The sequence below is a fragment of the Lampetra planeri genome, chromosome 9 (assembly GCF_965212315.1).
Source record: "Lampetra planeri chromosome 9, kcLamPlan1.2.h2, whole genome shotgun sequence".
NCBI lineage: Eukaryota > Metazoa > Chordata > Hyperoartia > Petromyzontiformes > Petromyzontidae > Lampetra > Lampetra planeri.
The window spans coordinates 14,880,304-14,901,429 of NC_136115.1; the positions used below are offsets into that span (position 1 = coordinate 14,880,304).

A 21,126-nucleotide genomic window follows, 5' to 3' on the forward strand; every position below is an offset into this window, starting at 1 on the left:
CCCACGCAGTCTCAATGCTGTCTCAAACACAAAATCGACATCTTGGGTTTCCATTATTTATGGCTTGCCGTGATCATTTCCCCCCCCCTCCCCACCGCCGCCACAATATGTGTCCATTTTATGTCCAGCACCCCAGCCAGATGCATCCTGGAAGTAACTTCAGCCATTTCCTGCCAAAAATCACGTGAGCCGAAGTGGATTGGTCTCATACTGCATGCAGCACACACACGCGCGCGCGTTCTCTGTTGCTTGCTTACCAACTGACGCACCACCCTGTCTCTCTCTCTCTTTTTTCTCTCTCTCTCTCTTGCCTGTCTTCTGCTCTCCAATCATTCCCTCTCTCCCTCTCTCCCTCTCTCGCACCCACACTCTTTCTTCTCTATGGATTGCTTGCTGTGTTTGCCTTTCAGTGCAATCGCCCTGCCATTGCTGACAAGTTTTTGAGTGCTCATTGTGAAATTATCACCAGACGGGTAAGCTATGTTTGCTTGTGGGGCTCCCTCTGTGCATCGAAGCATTCCCGTGTTGATGTAGGTAGGCCTCACAGTGTTGACTTTGCAGAAGATTATGTTTTGAATGGGTACCCAAAAAACTGCATATGACAGTTGTATGGAAATCGTTGACATCTATTTGTGTAACTCGTGTGGATAGAGAGTGGCATATCTTTGACGGGGTTATGGGTTTTAAATCAAAGCGTGGATGCCTTGGGTACACGGAGCCACGATTCCATCTTCTCACCTGCTTTTCAGGAGATAAAATAACATAATAAAAAAACATTACAGTTATTTTAAGAGCGTGGAAGTGTAACAAAAAAATATGTTTGCACATGTCTCCTGATTGCTCATTCCATTTCAATCCGTTATGATCAGCTCTGATACAGCAGTGACGGAGACTCGAGAAAGTGTGGTTTATACTAAAACACCATAGAGTAAACTGTTGTAGTATGTGCACCTTCAATTGGGGAATATCAATACCACATGACCTCTCCTGAAGCCCTCTCGTGGCTAGCAGACCTCGACATTGACATTTAGCTCTCGGACATATTGCCATACACACGAATAGCATAGTAAAAGAAAATCATGAAACTTTCCAGACTAAGTGCTCCGTATCCAATGCTGCTAGCCGGATAACCATGAACATGTTATATTCTCGTGTAGCCATTTGTATATATTTACTTGTGTGGATGATTTTGAAAGCGTTTATTTACTGTGAAAAAAAGCAACCCACCAACCGTAGACCCTCCATATCAAACACTCACCGTCGTAATGACACCCCCAGTGCTTCGCTTATATCCCACAATGCTGGGTTTTCCCTATGCTGTTGTCGTGTTCATCACCACGCCGTAGCGGATTGTTCTTCACTGCCTTTTAGAGGGGACCCCTTTCGCCGATAAGACATCATCAGGGCCGCCACACCGCCTTCACGGGGTGTTTTCACTCTTTGTGTATTGTCGGGGGCTGCACTAAAGGCTACCAGGGGCCGCCAGTGGCCCGCGGGCCTTGCAACGAAGAACAGCGCCGTAGCAGTCACATGATTATCACTGTGCTCACGTGTTTTTTTTTACTTATTTATCCAGGACAGCCAAACATAATCATTGAACTCTTTTTCAGGGGGACATACTGCATTGGGTTTTTAAGATGTTTTCTGCCAATTCATGATGGGTGTTTATACAAGTGGGAGGAAACCGGAGCATCTGGACACCAAGCGTGTGAGGGGGCAACACTCAATCCACATACAGATGGAAACAGATGGAGATAAGTCCACTTGCTCTCCTGCCTTCTCCTGGCCAGTCAGAGTATGGCACCTCGACGTCCACAGGAAGGGTGTTTCACAACATTTGTGCGGTAATCCACCTACCCTCGCTGCCTCCACAGTGCTGGATTAAATGCCACATGCATAGCCACCTCCATTAATATGGTTGAAATGGTCTTATACATCTGTATTTGAGTACTGTGTTACAAAATATAACATTGCTTTCAACCAAATAGCTTTTACATGTTTAGGCATTGAACCTTTCCCTAGTGTGATCATTTCACACGTGGACTTTATCGATTATTTCCTTTCTTTAAATCCTCTAATGCACTGCTCCCATCCACGTATTAATTATACATGACGGCAGAAACTGCTGGAGGTGAAAATCGCAAGTAGAACAGTCAAATAGATTTCCTGCTCCATTGAGCACTGTGCCAGTGCGTATTTCTCATTACAGCCCTGGGCCAGTAGTGGACATTCCACATTCCTATGTGGGGGGGGTAAATCTGTACATCGTAAAACTCAATATTTATTTCCCTGCAAAGTATTAATTTGTTGATCCCGACGGAGTGATGGGCAGAAAATTAGAATGCCAGTGATATGATGTGAAAGATTATGCAAAATTTGTATTGTGTCTGTACTTATTGCAATAAACATTGCCAATTACCGTACGAACATAAAGGTTATTGAGGTAGCCGGCTAGAGTGCGCAAGAATTAGAGTGAATCAGAAAAGGCATTATCGACTGAAGGTACAACATTAAGGAAATGAAATCGCGGGGCTGTTAAGTGTGCTGCGTGGCTCAGTAGATTGCGGTAATTTGTGTAGTGTTGAGTGAAGCGGCTGGAGATGGATGCAGCTGCTGCTGTGGCTATGAGGCCACTCCGACTTGCAGACGGGTTCAGGAAAGGGCAAGGCCGCACGGCAAAGCCCGGAAAGTGTCAACAGCGCAGACACCGCTCACCCATATTTGTCAGTCCTCGGTTCATGAAGTGCAACCTCAGTGAAGAAGAAGAAATAAAAAGAAAACATTTTCTGAAGTTAATTTGTCAGTGTTATCTATGAGCAAGGCTCTGGTGTTTCCTTCGATTAGGAGATGTAATTTCACTTTTTCTTCTCTATTGTGAGTCAAGTCAAAGTCAAAGTGAATTCCGAATCAAATTAGCATTGAGTGACTATTCCCGTTTACAGCCCATAGCCAGAGGTGGGAATTCCGCATTTCTATGGTGAGGGTGAACCTCTCTACAGGACAACCACTGTTGACTTTCCCATAACGCTGTAACAATTGTATTGACCCCGGAGTGATGATGGGCTGAGTAATCCACCAACCAGGGTTTGAACTTGAGATATTCTGATTGCAAGTCGCTCACTCTACCGCTGAACCTCCCGGCCGGATGAATGTAATATTGACACACGACTATGACTACCTACGTTTGAGTAAAGGTTCTGGTGTCTGCTTGAAAGGAAGAGATACTATTTTACGAATTCCCACGCGTCCTTTGCCCTCATTATTTGCGACGAAGAAGAACATCCAAACTGACGCGCGTGTCAGATTCGAGATTGTGATGCCTGCACCGGGAGATGCTACGAGGCAAACCGTCTCAAAGACGGACGGGCAGCCTCGCCGGCCCTGCGGTGGAGGGCCCAGCCCCCCCACCCCACACGCCACTGAGCACTGCGTTCGTCCACTGCCATTTCTCGGCAGTGGCTGGGCTCCTTACCGCGGGGCCTTGCGGCTGACGTAAACTGAACTTTAAACCAAACCCATTTTTTTTATTTTACCAGGTTTAAGGCTCACTGAGCTTTATCGCTCTTTTTCAGAAGTAACCTGGATGTCACAAATGATAGCTCAACGAAGTGGATTATTGCGTGGAAATTTATAGAAGCCAAAAACTCGAAACCATGTCGGTTCTAAATGTGGAGGGATAAACCGAATGACCCGGAGAAAAAATCCATGCGACCACGGGGAGAGAGAGACACGCAAACTTTAAATATACAGGCGTCAGAGTCGGGATCGAACCCACGATCCTCTGTGTAGCAGGCGAAGTAGTTAACATCTCCTAGCCACCGCAACGTTGCCGGGATTGCCAAGCAGCCGGCACATCATCCACATAGCTTCCTCCCCACCACGAGCAACATGTCCAGTCATGCAGGATTAGCATCCATGCAGACAGAAACATGAACTTCATCCATGACAGATCACCTACTCCCCCCAGTCTTTTTTTCTCCTCTTATAAGTGACTGTGTGCACAACCACCCTGTGTTTGCAGGCGAGGAAGACAGAGATAATTTTGTTGAACGTGAAGGTCAAATCACATTTTTGCAAACGTGGCAACATTTATGGGAATTGGGCAAGCATAGGAATGGCCTTGTGGAATGTTAACAACATTATAGGCCTTGTATAATTAAAAAACATAGATATTTTACAGATCGTTGTCAATATATTGCTGTGTGAAGGCCTCGCTGTGCTGTGTTGGGCATGGGTGGAGGGTTGTTTGTCCATACTTCACCAACCTGGTCAATGCAAAACTGACCATGCAAGACCATTCAAATCCCTCCCCACTGATGATAGCGGTGACCGACATTTGAACTCGGGCCACTGGGTTCATAGTACAGAGCGCGAACCACTGAACCACTCTTCCACCCCAATAAAGGCTTAAAGGATCATTAAAGTGAATTAATCAATGACCAATGCACTGGCTCATGACTACAGGAAGAGTCGTGGTGGCCATATTTCAGCAAATAATGTTCGGCACGCGTCCGAGTTGTGTTACACGAACCAAGTTTTCCAGAACAGAACACAATAAAACGCAAATAGAAATTCAAATAACGCTGACAGTGTTGAGGGTTGCATCAGTTCGGTTTGAAAATCAGCTCTGATAAATACAGATAAGTGTTGTCTATACAAATGAGTTTCACGAGGTTTCATAGAAAAAACCCAAATCGAACTCTCAATGTCCTCCATTAAAATGCAAATCAGAACCTGCGAGTGATGCATATTGTGACCGGGACAGTAAATTGTAGTGTACACATAACTGAACCGTGAACGTTTTTTTTTGTTATCAAGAATTTTAGTTTCATCTCGAGATTTATAACGCTGCCATTCCTTTGGCACGGCACTAAATAACAGCGTGCAGTCGAAAATGCGCTCCATCGGATGAGACGTCTAAAAGAGCTCGTGGCTTTGTGATGCACATTTAAGATTGCAACATCGTAAAGGTCAACAAAAAAGGGAATTTAATCCGATTTAGTGTTCATCAGTGATTCCCCACACGGGATCCGTCATGGATATTGCGTGGTTGAATGCAGCATTGGTGGGGTCCTAAGTTCAAAAAAGTGTTTTTTGGGAACTCTGCTTCCAGACAAGATCTCTCTGCACTTATAACAACCCCATCCACCGTAACAAATTCAGGTCAGATTTACAGGAACACATTGCATCTTTCCTTCATTGAGGATGTGTTGCTATTCAGTATGAACCACATGTTATGCATTTAGAGTAAGTTAACGGTACTTGCAACGTTACATTAGAATAGTAGGAATTATTGTAATGATTTGATACAGCTAATGGGTAATATTCTGTAGCGCCAAAGTTGCATCATTTTAACGGTAACGCGCTTTGGATGTCTTTCTAATTCTCTTGTGCAAACAGGAGCAGCGTAATTAATAAACTAATACTTTCCAAAAAGCGTAGCGTTAGCAAATGCCAATGGCCTTTTCCGGCAGAGGAAATGAATCTATTTCCTCCCATAGTTACAATGTAATCACCTGCCTCCACACGGTGGCTGGGGGAGCACCACATGGAATGCTTTCATTAGCTGACCTTAGCACACATTTTTTTTTTGGATGAGCAATATTTTCCATTGCTGCCTGTTTAGAGTTAAACTCTTTGATAATCCGGAATCAAATACTGTACACACGAGACAAAACGTTCGGTCGTAAATAAAAGTACAAGGTGTCCTCGAAGTACTGGGCTGGGGTGCCACGGTGGCGAGGTGTTACCTACTTTGCCTGGTATGCAGGAGGTCGTGGGTTCGATCCTAGACCCTGACGCCTGCTGTGTATTTGGAGCCGGCGTGTTCTCCCCGTGGTCACGTGGATTTTTCTCTGGGTCCTCCAGTTTTTCACTCCACGTTTAGAAATACGCGTTCAAGAGTATCTAGCTGCTATAATTTTACACGTGGTAATCCACTTCGTTGAGGTACGTTTTGTGGCCAGGTCTTTCTGAAAAATAGCGCTATAGCTCAGTGGGCCTTACCTGGTCAACTAAATAAATAGTCATTTGTAGCTGAGAGTGCCCTCGTCTTTTTGAAACTCCGTCATTTTCACAAAGACAAAATTACACCGATGTTACAGCTTGTGATTTAACATTTTAATGTCCCGCTGTTCATATAATATTAAAACAAACGCAGTCGTAGGGTACGTTATGCAGTATCACTTGCGATAACTTACACGCTAAGAGTTGTGCATTTATGAATTTACGTATACACTTACTGAAAATGGATACAATCCTATAATAGAGAGGGAGGATCCGAACAAAAAAACACCCCAGGGCAAGGGGGTGTCCACGCACGTGATCTCAAGGACACGCTGAACACTGCATCAGACCCACGAGCACACACATTTACACCACATCTGGCCACGACCGAGTGCGGAGTTGTCATGCAACACTATTCGATTTCCGCTGGGTGCCATCTCAAATTCTGCTAAAGATATTACAGGATTGTAACACATGTGCAGATACAACCGCTGCGTGTAACAAGGGTGTATTTGCACGCGTTATTATAGTCAATTGTGCTTTTCGACCATGACAAACATACGAGATGTTCGTAGTACGTAATTTAGCAAAAAAGTTATTTACGTAACAGGAGGAAACGTGGAGTAGTGGTTAGCACACTTGCACCCAGAAAAAGGCGACCTGCGTTTGTATGCTTTGGGTCTTTCGGTAAAGTCACGTAGATAGGTTCAAAGAAAAAAAAACCCGATGTAAGCGAACTGGGAGCTGATGCTTTTTTGAGCGGAATTTAAAAGTGTGTGGCCAATGAAGAGGCTCGGTCGCGTAAAAAGAGCACACACACACGTGTCGTCCTTCCACTGACTCATCAGAAGATGTATTATTACTGGAGGAATCCGATGAGCGGTAAGGATATTTTTTCGCAGTTGTCTAGTAGGGGCGGGTAAAAACGTTACAACAACAAACGGTACAAAAACATGATCGGAGTGCGAAGTACAATAAAGGTAAACAAATCACCCAAACACATTACAAATATCACGAAACCATCCCCATCCTACCAGGCAAAGCCCACTCAGGTATTAACTTATTTTGTAGAAGCGACCTGGCCACAAATGATAGCTCAACAAAATGGCCCATCATTTGGACATTTATGGCACCAAAATTATCTAAATAGTCTAATCGAATGTTTCTAAATGTGGAAGGGGAAAACCGGAGGACGCGGAGAAAAAAAAAGCCATGCGACCACGGAGAGAACATGCACACTCAAAATATTCGGGATCGAACCCCCGACCTCCTGAATACCAGGCGAGGACGATAACCCCACCACCACCGCGACGCCCCTTAAACAAATAAAGTGTACAAGTTTAAATTGGCAGCGCCAATTGCTCGATGCACTCCGGTTGAAGGAGCGATACGCAAGTCGGGAATCCTTGCCTCGCCGCGTTCACAGTTAATTGTAAACTCGACATAGAGTCGTTGGAGTAACTCGCTGGCAAGTAAGCGCGCCGTGTGAGAAAACACTTTCTCGTACCGGGTGGCGATGTATGTGCGTATGTATGTGGAACTTCTATCGCACCGTACGTCGCCAGCTGTTCTAATCGGGGGTGCGGGGGGGTGCGGGGGGGGGCGGACAACAAACTAAACACAACAAGCAATTGCCAAGAAATGAGTTTTCAATTTCATATAGTGGTGGAGTGTATTGTGTAGTGCAAAGTGGTGTAGTTTAGTGTATAGTGATGTAGTGTGTATAGTGGTGTAGTGTATAGTGTAGTTTAGAGTGTAGTGTATAGTGGTGAAGTGTATAGTGGTGTAGTTTAGTGTATAGTAGTGTATCGTGGTGTAGTGTATAGTGTAGTTTAGATGGTAGTGTATAGTGGTTTAGTATAGTGGTGTAGTGATTATTGGTGTAGTGTATAGTGTAGTTTAGAGTGTAGTGTATAGTGGTTTAGTATAGTGGTGTAGTGTATAGTGTAGTGTGTAGTGGTGTAGTGATTAGTGGTGTAGTGTATAGGGTAGTTGAGAGTGTAGTTAATAGTGTAGTTTAGAGTGGAGTGTATAGTGGTTTAGTATAGTGGTGTAGTTTAGAGTGGAGTGTATATTGGTTTAGTATAGTGATGTAGTGTATAGTGTAGTGTATAGTGGTGTAGTGATTAATGGTGTAGTGTATAGTGTAGTTTAGAGTGTAGTGTATAGTGGTGTAGTGTATATACCCAACCGGGCTTACTTGATGCGTCGTGCAAACGCCATGACATCATTGGAGCTAAACAAATAGTCGAAAGGCTCGCTCCGGATTCGAGGAGGCGTACACCCATGGCAACTGTGCCGAGAATCAAGGATGTAAACCCCACTTCATTGAGACCCCCCCCCTCCTCACCATGCCGAGGCACGGCGCGGTTTCTGTCCCACAGATGCTAGGCTGTTTGTGCAGTTATTTTGCCGCGGTAATGGGTAACAATGGGTTTCTATTTCGAGCAAAAGGTTTTCCACAAGTAAGGCTACAACATTAAATATTTACGTTGCGTTCCGTGGGTAGCACCAATTTTGGTCGGACAGCTTGCGCGAGGGCAAACCCTGGCCGTGATGAATTTGGACAGGGAGGCAAATAGCGAATGCGTTCAAATATGGAGAAATGGCACTTTTTATTTACGTAGCATCACAAGATATTGACAGTCTTTCGCGTACGCGAGACGTCGGCGGCTGAAAATAAACGGTGTCAACAAAGCAAAATGTGAGGACTAAGACTTGCGGGCTGTGACTGAGCACTCGGGCTTAGTGCTCGGTGAGCAGTCGCCGTGGAGTTTTGGCTGCGTGCGTCGTTACTCGAGAGAGAAATGTGTCAGATATCCAGAAGATTACTTTTGTTCTTTTATTATTCTTGAGAGTTATGTCAGTCAAGGACTACAGTAGCTGGCGGTGCCCTACACGAATCGAGAGACATCCTCTCGCGAGCAAGGCACCGGGTCCATCCTCAGTGGCTCTCGGTCCAGACCTGCTTCTCGCCAGCCTTGTCACAGAGCAGCACCACAGCCACTTGTCAGTGGCGGCTGAAATGCAGGGTGCTTCAAAAAAATGTAATGGAAATAAATAAGGGATAATACGCTGTAACGTGAAAACAAATGTGAGCTTCAAAAAGTCAAAGAGTCTCCCACTTGTTCGGCATCATTGTCAACGCGTGCCTGTAATCTTCTCCAGGTGGTCTCCAAAGCCGGGAGACACATTTCTTGTGGTCTTGTTGCACATTTTCAGAAGTGTGAACATTTTTTTAAGCACCCTGTATATTATATATGTCGTCGTAGTCACCAGCCCTTCTCATTCCACTGCTGAATGAAGGGCTCCTCCAAACCATTGCCGTCTCTCATGGTCCTTCAGTGCTCCTGCGCACGAGCGGAATTCATCGTTCCATCTACACGGTGAACGTCCTCCCAGACGTGTTCCCTCCTCCTTTGGCTGCCACTCCGTGCCTCAGTGTCGTCAATCGGGCGTCGTCTTTTCGAGTGACGCGCCCTGCATGTTTTCTCATCCGCGTGTGAGAGGCACGATCCGAAATGCGCCACATTTTGGCAAATGCATCGTGGCATTTGAAGTTCTAATTAGGCAGCGGTGTGAAGCAGACTGGGAATTTTCTTCTCCGAAAAGGTTTCATCGAAGTACTTTACATTTTTAGGAAAGCAGATTGCGTACTCATTCAACACTCCCAATGATGCCACGGTGCACATTAGCTGAGCTCTTGGGGGGAGTCCCAGATGGTGGCTACGATTGATGAACTTTGCACTTACTGGCAATCAAGTAATGCCTCTAGACAAACCAGCCACCTTAAAAAACATGCTAAAACCAATATTGAATTAGTGTATTCACTATTGATTAGCTTACCTTTGTAACACAAGCTCTAACGAGCAATGTAAATCATCTATGAGAATGTGTGTGTTTTGGCACAACTCTCTAACCATTGGTGATTTGTTAAATGTTTCCACACATCTGCAACTTAAATTTTGATTCTGATTTACTTCCCTTGAGTCGTCGGCATTAGTCAAAATGTGATTGTATTGCTGCTCTCGCGTTTGGTGCATGCTTTGAATTATGCACGAGCGCAGAATCCTCCGTGGATTCCGTTAAGCTGCCGTAACTCTCATTGTCAGTTCCACATTTTAACCTGTCACAAAGAGGGCACGTTTTTTGCCGTTGTCCACAGCCGAAATCGGTGGCAAGTGCCACAAAAAGGATAACATCAGCCTAGGATGCGACAATGGGAAGAGCAACTGATTGCTGGGTTAATGGTTTCAAGATGAGATAGCATGTTACTGCGTTTGACGGCGGTGCACATACATGAATAACAACATCTCCACACGTTCATCAATAGTGCCACGCGAGAGAGGATTGTGATATAATCAAAAGTGTTTTGAGCAATTGTTCTTCTTTCCTTCTGAAGCAACACCAATTATATAAGTCTTTCCTCCTTAGGGCAGCGTCATTGACAAAATGCGTTGAGTTCAAGACGAGATGTGGTAAACCTGCAGAAAAATCCGTGCCGCCTGCCACGAATGTTTTGTTGTTCACAAATGCTCATTAAAGGCCATATATGAGCTGATGGACGGCTCATTATCAGTACCCCTGTGCAAATCTCCTTACTGCAGCACACGACGTCGCACACCGCGGTGCCGCATTTGTGATGTTTGTTGCTCTCACCGCCGTCTGTGGGTTTCTATGGCAGCGCGACTGTGGTGGGACGCAAGCGGCATACGTGGAACGATGCACCACGCGGAGGCATCTGAAATGCCACGTTCTCTCTCGTAAGAGAGCAACAATGAAACGAATCGTCGCAATGTGCCGTGCAAAGCAAAATTAGTGAAAACTAAAAGAGAAGTAACCTTGCCCACAATTAGGTTTTAGTTGAAAAACGTTTTAATAATCGCAACAATGACCGCACGGTCTGAAGTGGTAATGTTTCTTTCAAAATCAACAAGTTCGCAGTGCAACCCGATTCTTGAAACCCTGGCCTTCATATTCAATTGTTCTGTATACATACCTGATAAAAAAAAAATATATACATACCTTTGATCTGTTGTAATATTTTTGCAAATAATGAACGGCTCTGGCACAGGTGCATTACCTGCTGTGGCTGCTGACGTGTAATACCCCATTTTGTGAACGTGGCTTGTTGGCTGTCAATATCTGGCAAGACACTTTAGCTCCGTCACTTTGATGAGCTTTTTTGCGGCGTGATAATGATACTGCGAACTGAAATGTGGGAAGAGCATAGTATGTCTCTCACTGAGTGCAGGGTCTTTTTTTTTAATGCACAGTCGCAAGTTTCACCTACTGCTGTTCTATGTAGATCCATCATTCCTTGTTATTCCCATTTCGATGGAAATGATTTTTCTTTCTGAAGACAGTGCAGTGATTTTGGCTGCCAAATATGCGCGAAATTTACCAAAAAACGCACTTCGTCAAGAACAAAATCATAAATAACAGCCTTTACATCCACTGCTGTATGATGACCTCCCCATGACTATACTTCACTATGGTCGTCAGTTAGGCTTTGTGAAATAGGGAAGTTCAGGACCGATTCAGATATCACTTCAGAATCACAATCTTTATTAATCCTGGAGAAATCCGATGAGCAATGAAGTCCTTTTTAAAAGATGTCCAGCAGGGGTGGGTAATCTATCACAGCCATGCCTAGATATTTAACCCGGGTTGCTAGGTTCACTACGCAGTGCGTTACTCTTGGCCCCATATGCAGTATGTTTAAGGATGCTGGTGTAGGTGTTAAGCGGTCAGAGAAGATCGCTCCATCACGGTCTCTCATGGGAGAGGAGCAAGCACACACTGTAGAGTAATAGACTTCAGTGCCATCAGCTTCATTCTTCCTCAGGCCGCCCACAAAGGCTTTGTAATATTGCCGATGCCACAGAGGGTCATCCAAAACACTGCTTCTCGTGTGTGTCCCCACCCACTAACATTGTCTCAAGGAAATAAGTAGAAAAATACCCCCTCCATCAAAGATGTGTCTTTCCGCATTTCAAATTTAAACTCACACATTCCATCAGCTGCATAGTGCATAATTCCAGCAAAAATTGGTTTAATTCAAGTCTACTTTGGACCGGTTTTGGAATTCAGTGTCTCATCAGCAGAGTCATGTGTGCTTAGACCAGCACTGGTGGATTGCCCAATGCTTATAAACAAGGACCCTCTCTGTTAGGTATGGGTCCTAGTTCGAAGCAAAACTGTACAATACAAAACACAACATAAATCCTACATGTGTCGGTCAGATCATGCCAGTTAAAATTTTTTTTGCAGCAGTATGTATCATTTAAACTATGTTTAGCTCAGATGTAGTGGTGGGCATTGTTTGGGTGAGGTAGGCAGAAGGTTCTTTGTGACGAGGGGGTTATGAGTGATGGAGAACGAGATTTTCTTCATCAGGGGAGTGCACTGCTCTCCCGAAGGGATGGGATGGATGTGTACATTCTTGGATCCCCCGTGGCTATCATGGGCCTGACTAAATCGTGTTGTCTGTTTAACTGAGGAGCATTTCCTGTAATTGTCATTAATATACTGTAGTTGTATTAGTGTAAATGGCTTAGTTTGAGCTTGCCACCTTTTAAATATAGAAATAACCAGCTTAGGTAATTGCTGATTGAATCTGTGTGGAAATTATGACAATCAAATTAGGCATTCATTATAATGAAACTCTTGCACATTTTTTGTAGATTGTACATTTTACTTGTGTGAGGCTTGCAGTTACATTTAATTCTCAGGAATTAATCCTTAAAAATAAAATGGCTTTGCAGCCTTCTTTGTCAGCGATTGACTGGAACCAATTGCATATTTGAAGATGCTCTGCAAGACAACTGGTATAAAAAAGAATTGGTCTCGGTGGTGTGAAAGCTTTGTATTTCACTCTGTCTATTTTGCCAGCATACAAAAAATACTGCCATGCAAAGAATGCTTTTCGGATGAAGCATATGCTGCACACTGCTGTATTGTCTGGATGAAATTGCCTTCGATTGCAGCGAGTGTGTTTGTTCCACATTCACTTCAATGCAAATGAGATTTATAAAGTGGTATCCTGGAGTGAAAAGCACAGGTCTATTCATTTATAAGTTTATTCTTTTGAAGATGAATGATGAAAAGTGTTGCGCTGTAATGCAGTATTCTAGGTTATAAATAAATAATGTTCCAAGGTCGATTTATTTATCCTGTAGTGTGCTCATGCCTACAATTAGACTTCACAACCCTGATTTTCAAAAGAAAGCCATTTAAAAACATAATATTCACTCAAACTAATGTTTGATGTTCTTGGTTCTCTCGGTAAAGTGATGTTTTTTTTATTATTTCCCTTCTACATAACTTCACCGAAGGAACCAAGAATATGAATCCCTGCAGTCACGAACGCTTTAAATCTAAATTTAATGTTTGATGCTTATTATCGGCAGCCATAATCAATCCACTGCTGGATGCAGGCCTGCCCAAGCCACTACCATCTCTTACGATCCCCTGAGTTGTCCTCTCGGACACGTTCCATTCCTTGGCTGCCACTCCAATATTATTCTTGACCAGCGGCCACCGTCCCATCGAGCCGTGACGTGCGCTGCCCAAGCACCACTTTTCTTCACAGCTTTGAATTAAGTCATAAAACTGCGTACGCTCTCCAATGATATATTCCACGTGTTCCTTTACAACGCGGGGACCAATTTCACAAAGGACACATCCGTCCCCATTCAACCGTGCTTAATGAGTCGAGGGGTGGAGCAGTGACATGGTGGTTGTAATGCACTTCACTGTGAAGTCAAGCAACACGAGTTAGATTCCCTTCCGATGGCTAATGTCAGTAGTGAGCAATATCCGAACCAGATCCCGTACCACCGTTACCAAATCTGTGCTGACCAGTGTGGTGCGGTATGACCAAACAAACCGTATCTCTGACCAACGCGTTGAGGGGAGGCTTTCGTCCAGCAGTGGATGGACAAAAACTGTTAAAGGGATGAATGATGGATAAACTGAGACCACGAAACATGCCATGTTTTAGAGCTCTCTCGAATTCAACCGATGTGATGAAGTCAAGTCATGTAAACTTTATTTTTTGATTCAATACATCGTGCGTTTCTGGAACACATTTGCCACCTTTCTGGCACGAAACGCATGGCATAAACATAGACGATATTATACAGCGAGAGAGAGAAAAAAAGTATGATCTTTATAGTTGTTTAGAATATTTTAGAATTTTTTTTATCAAGTTGAGGCTGTGAGTTCATTGTTGAATGCAATATATCTTCCTTACTTTGGGATAAAAAAAGATGTTGCATAAAAATGCATGTAGAGAGAAGTGTTTATATATATATAGAACTCACGAATAATATTAATTATAGGATAGGGATGAACAGGGCCAGTTCGACTGGAAAAATAATAGGAACACAAAATGGATCAATAACGGTTGTGTACACCGGCAGTAAAACCTCGATGACATCACATGTTCAACATACGAACTCGTGCATACAACCTTAAAATTGAGACAGCCATACAATTGGAAACCACTCGGTAAATAACACTGGTAAACAAAACAAAAATCTGGCCTGGACTTTTGCAGCTGTTTTAGACTAATTTCAGGGTGCTGATTTCAAATCTGATCTCAGATTTTCTCTATCACATCTCATTTTTATGCTATCAGCATACCCCATTTTCATTGATTTTACCCGAAATTAACTCTGTCAATTATGATTGCAAGTTGTTGCGAGTCAGTGACTGCTTTAGTGTTAAAATATGGTGCTGTATTTTTAGGATAGTGTGTTTATAATATAATTTTATGTAGATATCCACATTTATTTAATATTTTTCTTCTGCAGGGCGTGATCTAACAATGGCTACAACATCCGAAAGAAGGAAATGCAGTAATGACCCAGATATCTTCTGCTACATCTGTGGCAGCTTCACTTTGCAGGATCAAAGGCGCAACATCAATACCTTTGTCAAGAAGGTTTATCTTGTCTACTTTAAAGTACGACTTGGAGACCAAGACAAAAATTGGGCTTTCGATTTAAAGCTTTCGTGACTGCAGGGATTCATCTTCTTGGTTCTTTCGGTAAAGTCACGTAGAAGGGAAGTAATAAAATAATAAAAATAAAACATAATAAAACAATTCTCACGACGTTTCGGCTACAACGCAATCAGCCGTCACCTGAAGACGGCTGCTTGCGTTGTAGCCGAAACGTCGTGAGAATTGTTTTATTATGTTTTATTTTTATTATTTTATTACTTCCCTTCTACGTGACTTTACCGAAAGAACCAAGAAGAAAAATTGGGCTCCTCACAAAGTGTGTAAAACCTGTGTTGAAACTTTGCGATCATGGTCTAAAGGAAAGAATGCTAAGCTGAAGTTTGGTGTGCCAATGGTTTTAAGAGAATCTACAAACCATTTGGATAACTGCTACTTTTGCCTTGTCAATGTAAAAGGTTTCAATAAGAAAAACAAACAACACTTACAATACCCAGATATCCCATCTGCCAGAGCACTGTGAGGAAATACCTGTGCCTGTATTTACTGAGCTACCAGAGATTGATGTTGAATCCCTCAGTTTACCTGCTTCTACAGATAATGATGATGATGCTCAGATCGAAAATACGCCATCTGATGCAGATTGTGATAACATTTCTCTGTTTAGTCAGCCTGAATTGAATGATCTTGTAAGAGATTTGTATTTGCCAAAGCAGTCTGCTGAATTGTTGGCTTCCAGGCTGCAAGAGAAAGGACTACTCAGACCTGGCACTAGTGTCTTCTTTTATAGTAACAGAGAAGCAGCACTGCGAAAGTACTTCCATTCAGATGGTCAACTTGTTTATTGTAATGATGTTGAAGGGCTTCTTCTCAATATGGGACTTCCCGCATATGATTCAAGTGAATGGAGACTTTTTATTGACAGTAGTGAAAGGAGTTTGAAATGTGTGTTACTTCACAACAGAAATATATATGATTCAACCTCAATAGGGCACTCTGTAAAAATGAATGAAGAGTATGCCAACATCAAGATTGTTCTGGATAGATTGGAATACCATGTTCATGGATGGCTAATTTGTGTTGATTTGAAAATGGTTAATTTTCTGCTGGGTCAGCAAGGAGGTCACACCAAATACCCTTGTTTCCTGTGCTACTCGGACAGTATGGCTACATTAGAACACTGGGTTAAAAAGAACTAGCCACCAAGAATCAGTTTGACGCCTGGTGACAGGAACATCAAAAATGAGCCTCTGGTTGATAGGAATACAATTGTATTTCCCCCACTGCACATAAAACTTGGGTTAATGAAGCAATTCGTCAAAGCTCTTGATCACACTGGAGACTGCTTCAGCTATATATGTTCAACCTTTTCAAGTCTCAGTGCCGAGAAGAAAAAGGCAGGAATATTTGATGGCCCTCAAATAAGAACACTCATCAGGGATCCACACTTTGTTACAACAATGACTGCGGCAGAGGCTAGAGCTTGGAATGCATTCTCTGATGTGGTGCGGAATTTCCTTGGGAACAGGAAAGCGGACAACTATCGAGAGATTGTGGAGGAGCTGCTCTTGAGTTTCCAAGCATTTGGATGTAGAAAGAGCATCAAGGTTCACTACTTACATAGTCACTTGGCCCAGTTTCCAGAGAACATGGGTCACGTGAGCGAAGAGCAAGGTGAACGCTTTCATCAAGACAATCAAGTTATGGAAGAACGTTACCAAGGCCGATGGGACTCAAACATGATGGCAGATTACTGCTGGTCCTTGATGAGAGACATTCCACAAGCTGTACATCGGAGATCGTCAAAGAAGAGGTCGTTTATGCAGATGTAACATCACTATTGTGAATTACCTTTTTGTACATATTTTTCTTATCTTCACAATTCAATTTTTACATGGTAATATGCATTCACTCACATTGATATGCAGTAACTCTCACAACTTTGTGCTACGGCTCATTAAATGTTTGTTCCATTATTATTGTATATTGTATATTATCTTATTCTTGTATGGATGTCTGTTTAGCTATTCGTATATGAGCATACATTTTCTGTTTTTATTGAAAATGCAATATTTGATATCTCAAAAACCTGATGCGATAGACAAAAACTGATGCCAGATTTGGAATCAGCACCCCAAATTTACCTTAAAACCGTTGCAATACCTAATGCCAGAAAAAGTGTGTTGACCAGTGTAAACGTATATGTTAACATGCGTGTTAATTAGGAGCTTTCGTGACTGCAGGAATTACTATTTGGTTCTTTCGGTAAAGTCACGTATAAAGATAAAATAATAAATAATAGTATACGACGTTTCGATTGCAACACAAGCAATCATCATCAGGTATAAATGTCCATAGTTTTCTGGTTAGATTTTTGTTGCTATTTCATTTATACCTGATGATGATTGCTTGTGTTGCAATCGAAACGTCGTATACTATTATTTTATCTTTATACGTGACTTTACCGAAAGAACCAAAGAGTAGCATGCGTGTGTTAGCGTACTGTACTTGGTGACAACATGCTAAGTCTTAAAGATCACTGTCTGTTGGGACAGCTTAATCTCGGCAATGCACCATGAACTATGTCAAATGCGCTGCACCGTAACAGCATAGACTGCATTTAGGAAATACACTAATGTTACAATATAACATTAATTTATAGGACATCTAAATGAGATACCAATTTAAGACACTCCAGAATTACTGGATGCAGGATAACGCCTCTTACCCACGGCCCTAGTACCCGTGCATCTCTGTATCGGTGGCAGCTGTAGGGTCTGCAAACACTCCTATTATATTATCCGTGGCCCTATTTATTTCTATCTTCCATGTTTTACCCATAATGCAAAGCGAATCTGCTTCCTCATACTCAACATTTTTTTTCGTGTACATAAGTGGTCACGCAGCAAATGTATCCTGTCATCTGAGTGGTCATTCGCGATTATTTCTCCGGTGGATAAAATTAGTTAATTGACAGATAGGCCAGCGGATATCAGGAACTGCAATATCGATTCTCTCTATCACAACAGCTTAGAGGAGTTCTGTAATTTGAAGTTGAGTGTTTTTGACCTGTCTTCACAACGTGCAGGAGAATGTTAAGGGATGCCCTCCATCTGCAGTGCTGTGAAACCATGGCCAGATCTGATATTTACCTTTTAAGGATACTGTTTGCAAGGGAGCACTGTATTGTGGAAGCCAGATTCCTCTGACAAATACAACTCGCATTCCCACCTACAACAAAATGCATGTTGCTGGAAAACAAGCATCGCATGCAGCACCGCCTGAACAGAACATTTAAATACCTAGGTGTAGGTTTTTGCAATCGTGCTGTAACAGCTCTACGATGTGTATTCGAGTCATCTCGCATGCTATTTGTATGTTGAACTTTTTTCACACCGTACATAACCAACTACGCTAATCAGAGGTACAAAATGTTGTTCGGCATATTGTCAGATGTTTTGCTCCGTGTGCAAGTGTGGCGGTGGCGAGATGTTAAGTGCCTTGCCTCGTATACAGAAGGTTCTGAGTTCGATCCCCACCCTGATGTCTGTATATTTCACGTGTGTATGTTCTCCCCGTGGTCGTGTCCTCAAGTTTGGAGAGTCCCTCTACATTTAGACACATGCTTCTATCATTTGTGGCCGGGTCACTTTTGAAAAAGAGCGATATAGCTCATCGGGCCTTACCTGGTAAAATACAAAACATTGTTGAAATAGTTAATAGCTTCTTCAGCAAACGAATTCCAAACATGTGAATTCAATTCATGAAGACATTTCGAGCATGTGAATTATGTTACTTAAGAAGCTCCAATAATGTGAATTGAATTACTAAAGAAGCTCTCAGAATGTGGATTCGGTTACAGAACAAGCTCCCACAATTGAATTCAGTAATTTAGTTACTGAACAAGCTCCCACCATGTGAATTCAGTAATTGAAGAAACTCCCATAGTGTGGATTCAGTTACTCAACAAAAATTTGACTGAAAACTTTCGTGACTGCAGGACGAGGTGGGCGGGGCATATGTTCCCTGGGGTCAGAGAGCACCAAGGTGATGCACGGAACATGCAGTGCCACAAAACGTCCTGGTGTCAGAACGAAGTGGGCGGGGCATATATGCCCTGGGGTCATGTAACAAGAAAACACAAATCAAGTCATGACCCAAAGTGGTTGATGACATATTTTCAATGATTGCTCAGTTTGTACCCATCCTCCCGGTTGAAATTGTGTGTATATATGGATGGCTTCATGAACGAATAATTGTTGATAGCCAGGGCGCTTGCAAAGTACCATCGTCTTAGAGAAATCAATTTCGTGTGAGCCAGCCGCATTAAAATAATGATCAGCCACGGCAGAAGTATTGGTCCCACCGTGTTTCAAATCTGCCTTATGCTCACGAACACGGTCCGAGACATGTCGCTTAGTTTCTCCAATGTAACTGCTGCCGCAGATACAGCTAGCTTAGTTTGTAGACGCCGGGATATTGCATGTCATGGATCTTGTCCTTCACAGATGGGATCAGATCACGATTTTTATCTGCTGTGTTAAATCGGACCTGAATCATGTGTTTGAATACTCAACAAACTTCCAGCAAATGAACTCAGTTACTCAAGACATTCCTAGCATATGGATTCAGTTACCGAAACAAGCTTGTGTTGCGATCGAAACGTTGTGATATTGTTATTATTTTGATTCTTTTTTCTATCTACGTGGATTTATGAAAGACACAAATAATTTGAACAAGCTCCCATTATATGAATTCAGTTACTTGAAGAAGCTTCCAGAATGTGCAATCTGTTACTGAAGAAACTCCCAGCACAGCACTTGAAGTGAAGGGTCTGACATCTTACCAAACACGCACCACAACCCTAAAACACATGGAAGAATTGTACATTTTAAATTCATTTCGGGGGCCTTCGTAGTGCCAATATCATGATATTCAAGTGAGATTGAGATGGAAACTGGCTTTAAGAATACCACGTTTGGCAGCCACAATAAATAAGGGTTATTTATTGCACCAAAAAAGGCAAAGATCCCATGTATAGCCGAAACAGACTGTTGGGGCAAGTGCTTTTAGCGACCACCTATGAAGGCCGGCGCAGCACTCGAGGGGGTGGGTGTCCAGTACAACGCCCGGCCGCCTTTGTCTCCCCAGTGCTGATATTTTACACACCGCATTAGGTACTCGTTTGAGGCTGAGTTGACCTAGTAGAGGCCCAGGGACCGGTTCGGATAATCGTCACCGGTGTTCGGCCCCCACCACTCACGCACAGACACCTTGGGACTTTGGCTGTGATAGTTTCGTCTCGCATCCACATGAATGAGAATTGTTGCAGCAACGCGTGCATGTTGGTGGGGCTGTGGTCAGGGCTGGGGTGGAGTTAGGGTGGGATGGGGATGCATGCGAGGGGAGGTGGCGGCGGAGGAGGAGGGGGGTGTTGCCGCGGGTTCTCTCTCTGTTCCTACGTCCCATTGAAGACAACGCCGCTCCTCGTGCTGACACATGGACGACGCAGATGGGGAGGCGTTGCTTGGCCGTGCCAGCAGCGTGCTTTGTGAGACCATGGAGCGATGAGCGGCGCAGCCATCGATTTGCTTGCGAATAAAACGGCACGCGTGAGTAGTGAACAAACCTCGGGCTGCCCGGTAAATGTGACGCTTCTAACGATGATGCTGATGCTGCTCCTCGATGTTAATGGTGGCGTGCGTGTGCGTGTGTGTACTGGGTGTTGGTACGGGAGCCGAAGGAAGTTGCGTAGGGGAATGGATGTTGGAGTGAGGAGGAGGAAGGAAGGAGGCCCAAAAGCGTCTTGATTTTTTGCGCGATACAACGTTCAGCCTGTAACCCGCTGCCATCCCCGGTCTCCGCTGCCTCCTGTTTGTGTTGTTCTCATCCGAGCCGTGAATGTGGCGACAGGAGCTGGCGGGTGTGCCCGTACGTACCTGCTTTGCTAACCGCGCTGGGACACATCGTGGAATGTGTGCGCGTGTGTGTGTGTGCGTGCGTGTCGGCTCGTGTTAAAGCGCAGCTGCGGTAAAGTCATGCGCAGAGCGCATTCAAAGGGGCGACGCATTGCTCTCGTGTTCATGCGTGGCCTCGACCCCACACGCGTCCATCCATCGGGGCGTCTTGCGGCTTTCTCATCTTCCACCGCA

General features: G+C 43.6%; 1 protein-coding gene across 3 annotated transcripts in view; it reads left to right on the forward strand.

The window, feature by feature from the left end:
* The first annotated feature begins 376 nt into the window (after window positions 1-376).
* Window positions 377-21,126, forward strand: part of PALD1 (phosphatase domain containing paladin 1) — a 61,921-nt gene continuing 41,171 nt past the window's right edge. For 2 of the 3 annotated variants that reach the window (XM_078597723.1, XM_078597725.1), the window contains exon 1: window positions 20,413-20,586. In XM_078597723.1, the coding sequence (XP_078453849.1) occupies window positions 20,542-20,586 (45 nt within the window). In that variant the 5' untranslated portion in view covers window positions 20,413-20,541. Of the gene's footprint in view, window positions 474-20,412; window positions 20,587-21,126 lie in introns of those variants that run through there. The other variant, XM_078597724.1, reaches the window with a different exon arrangement.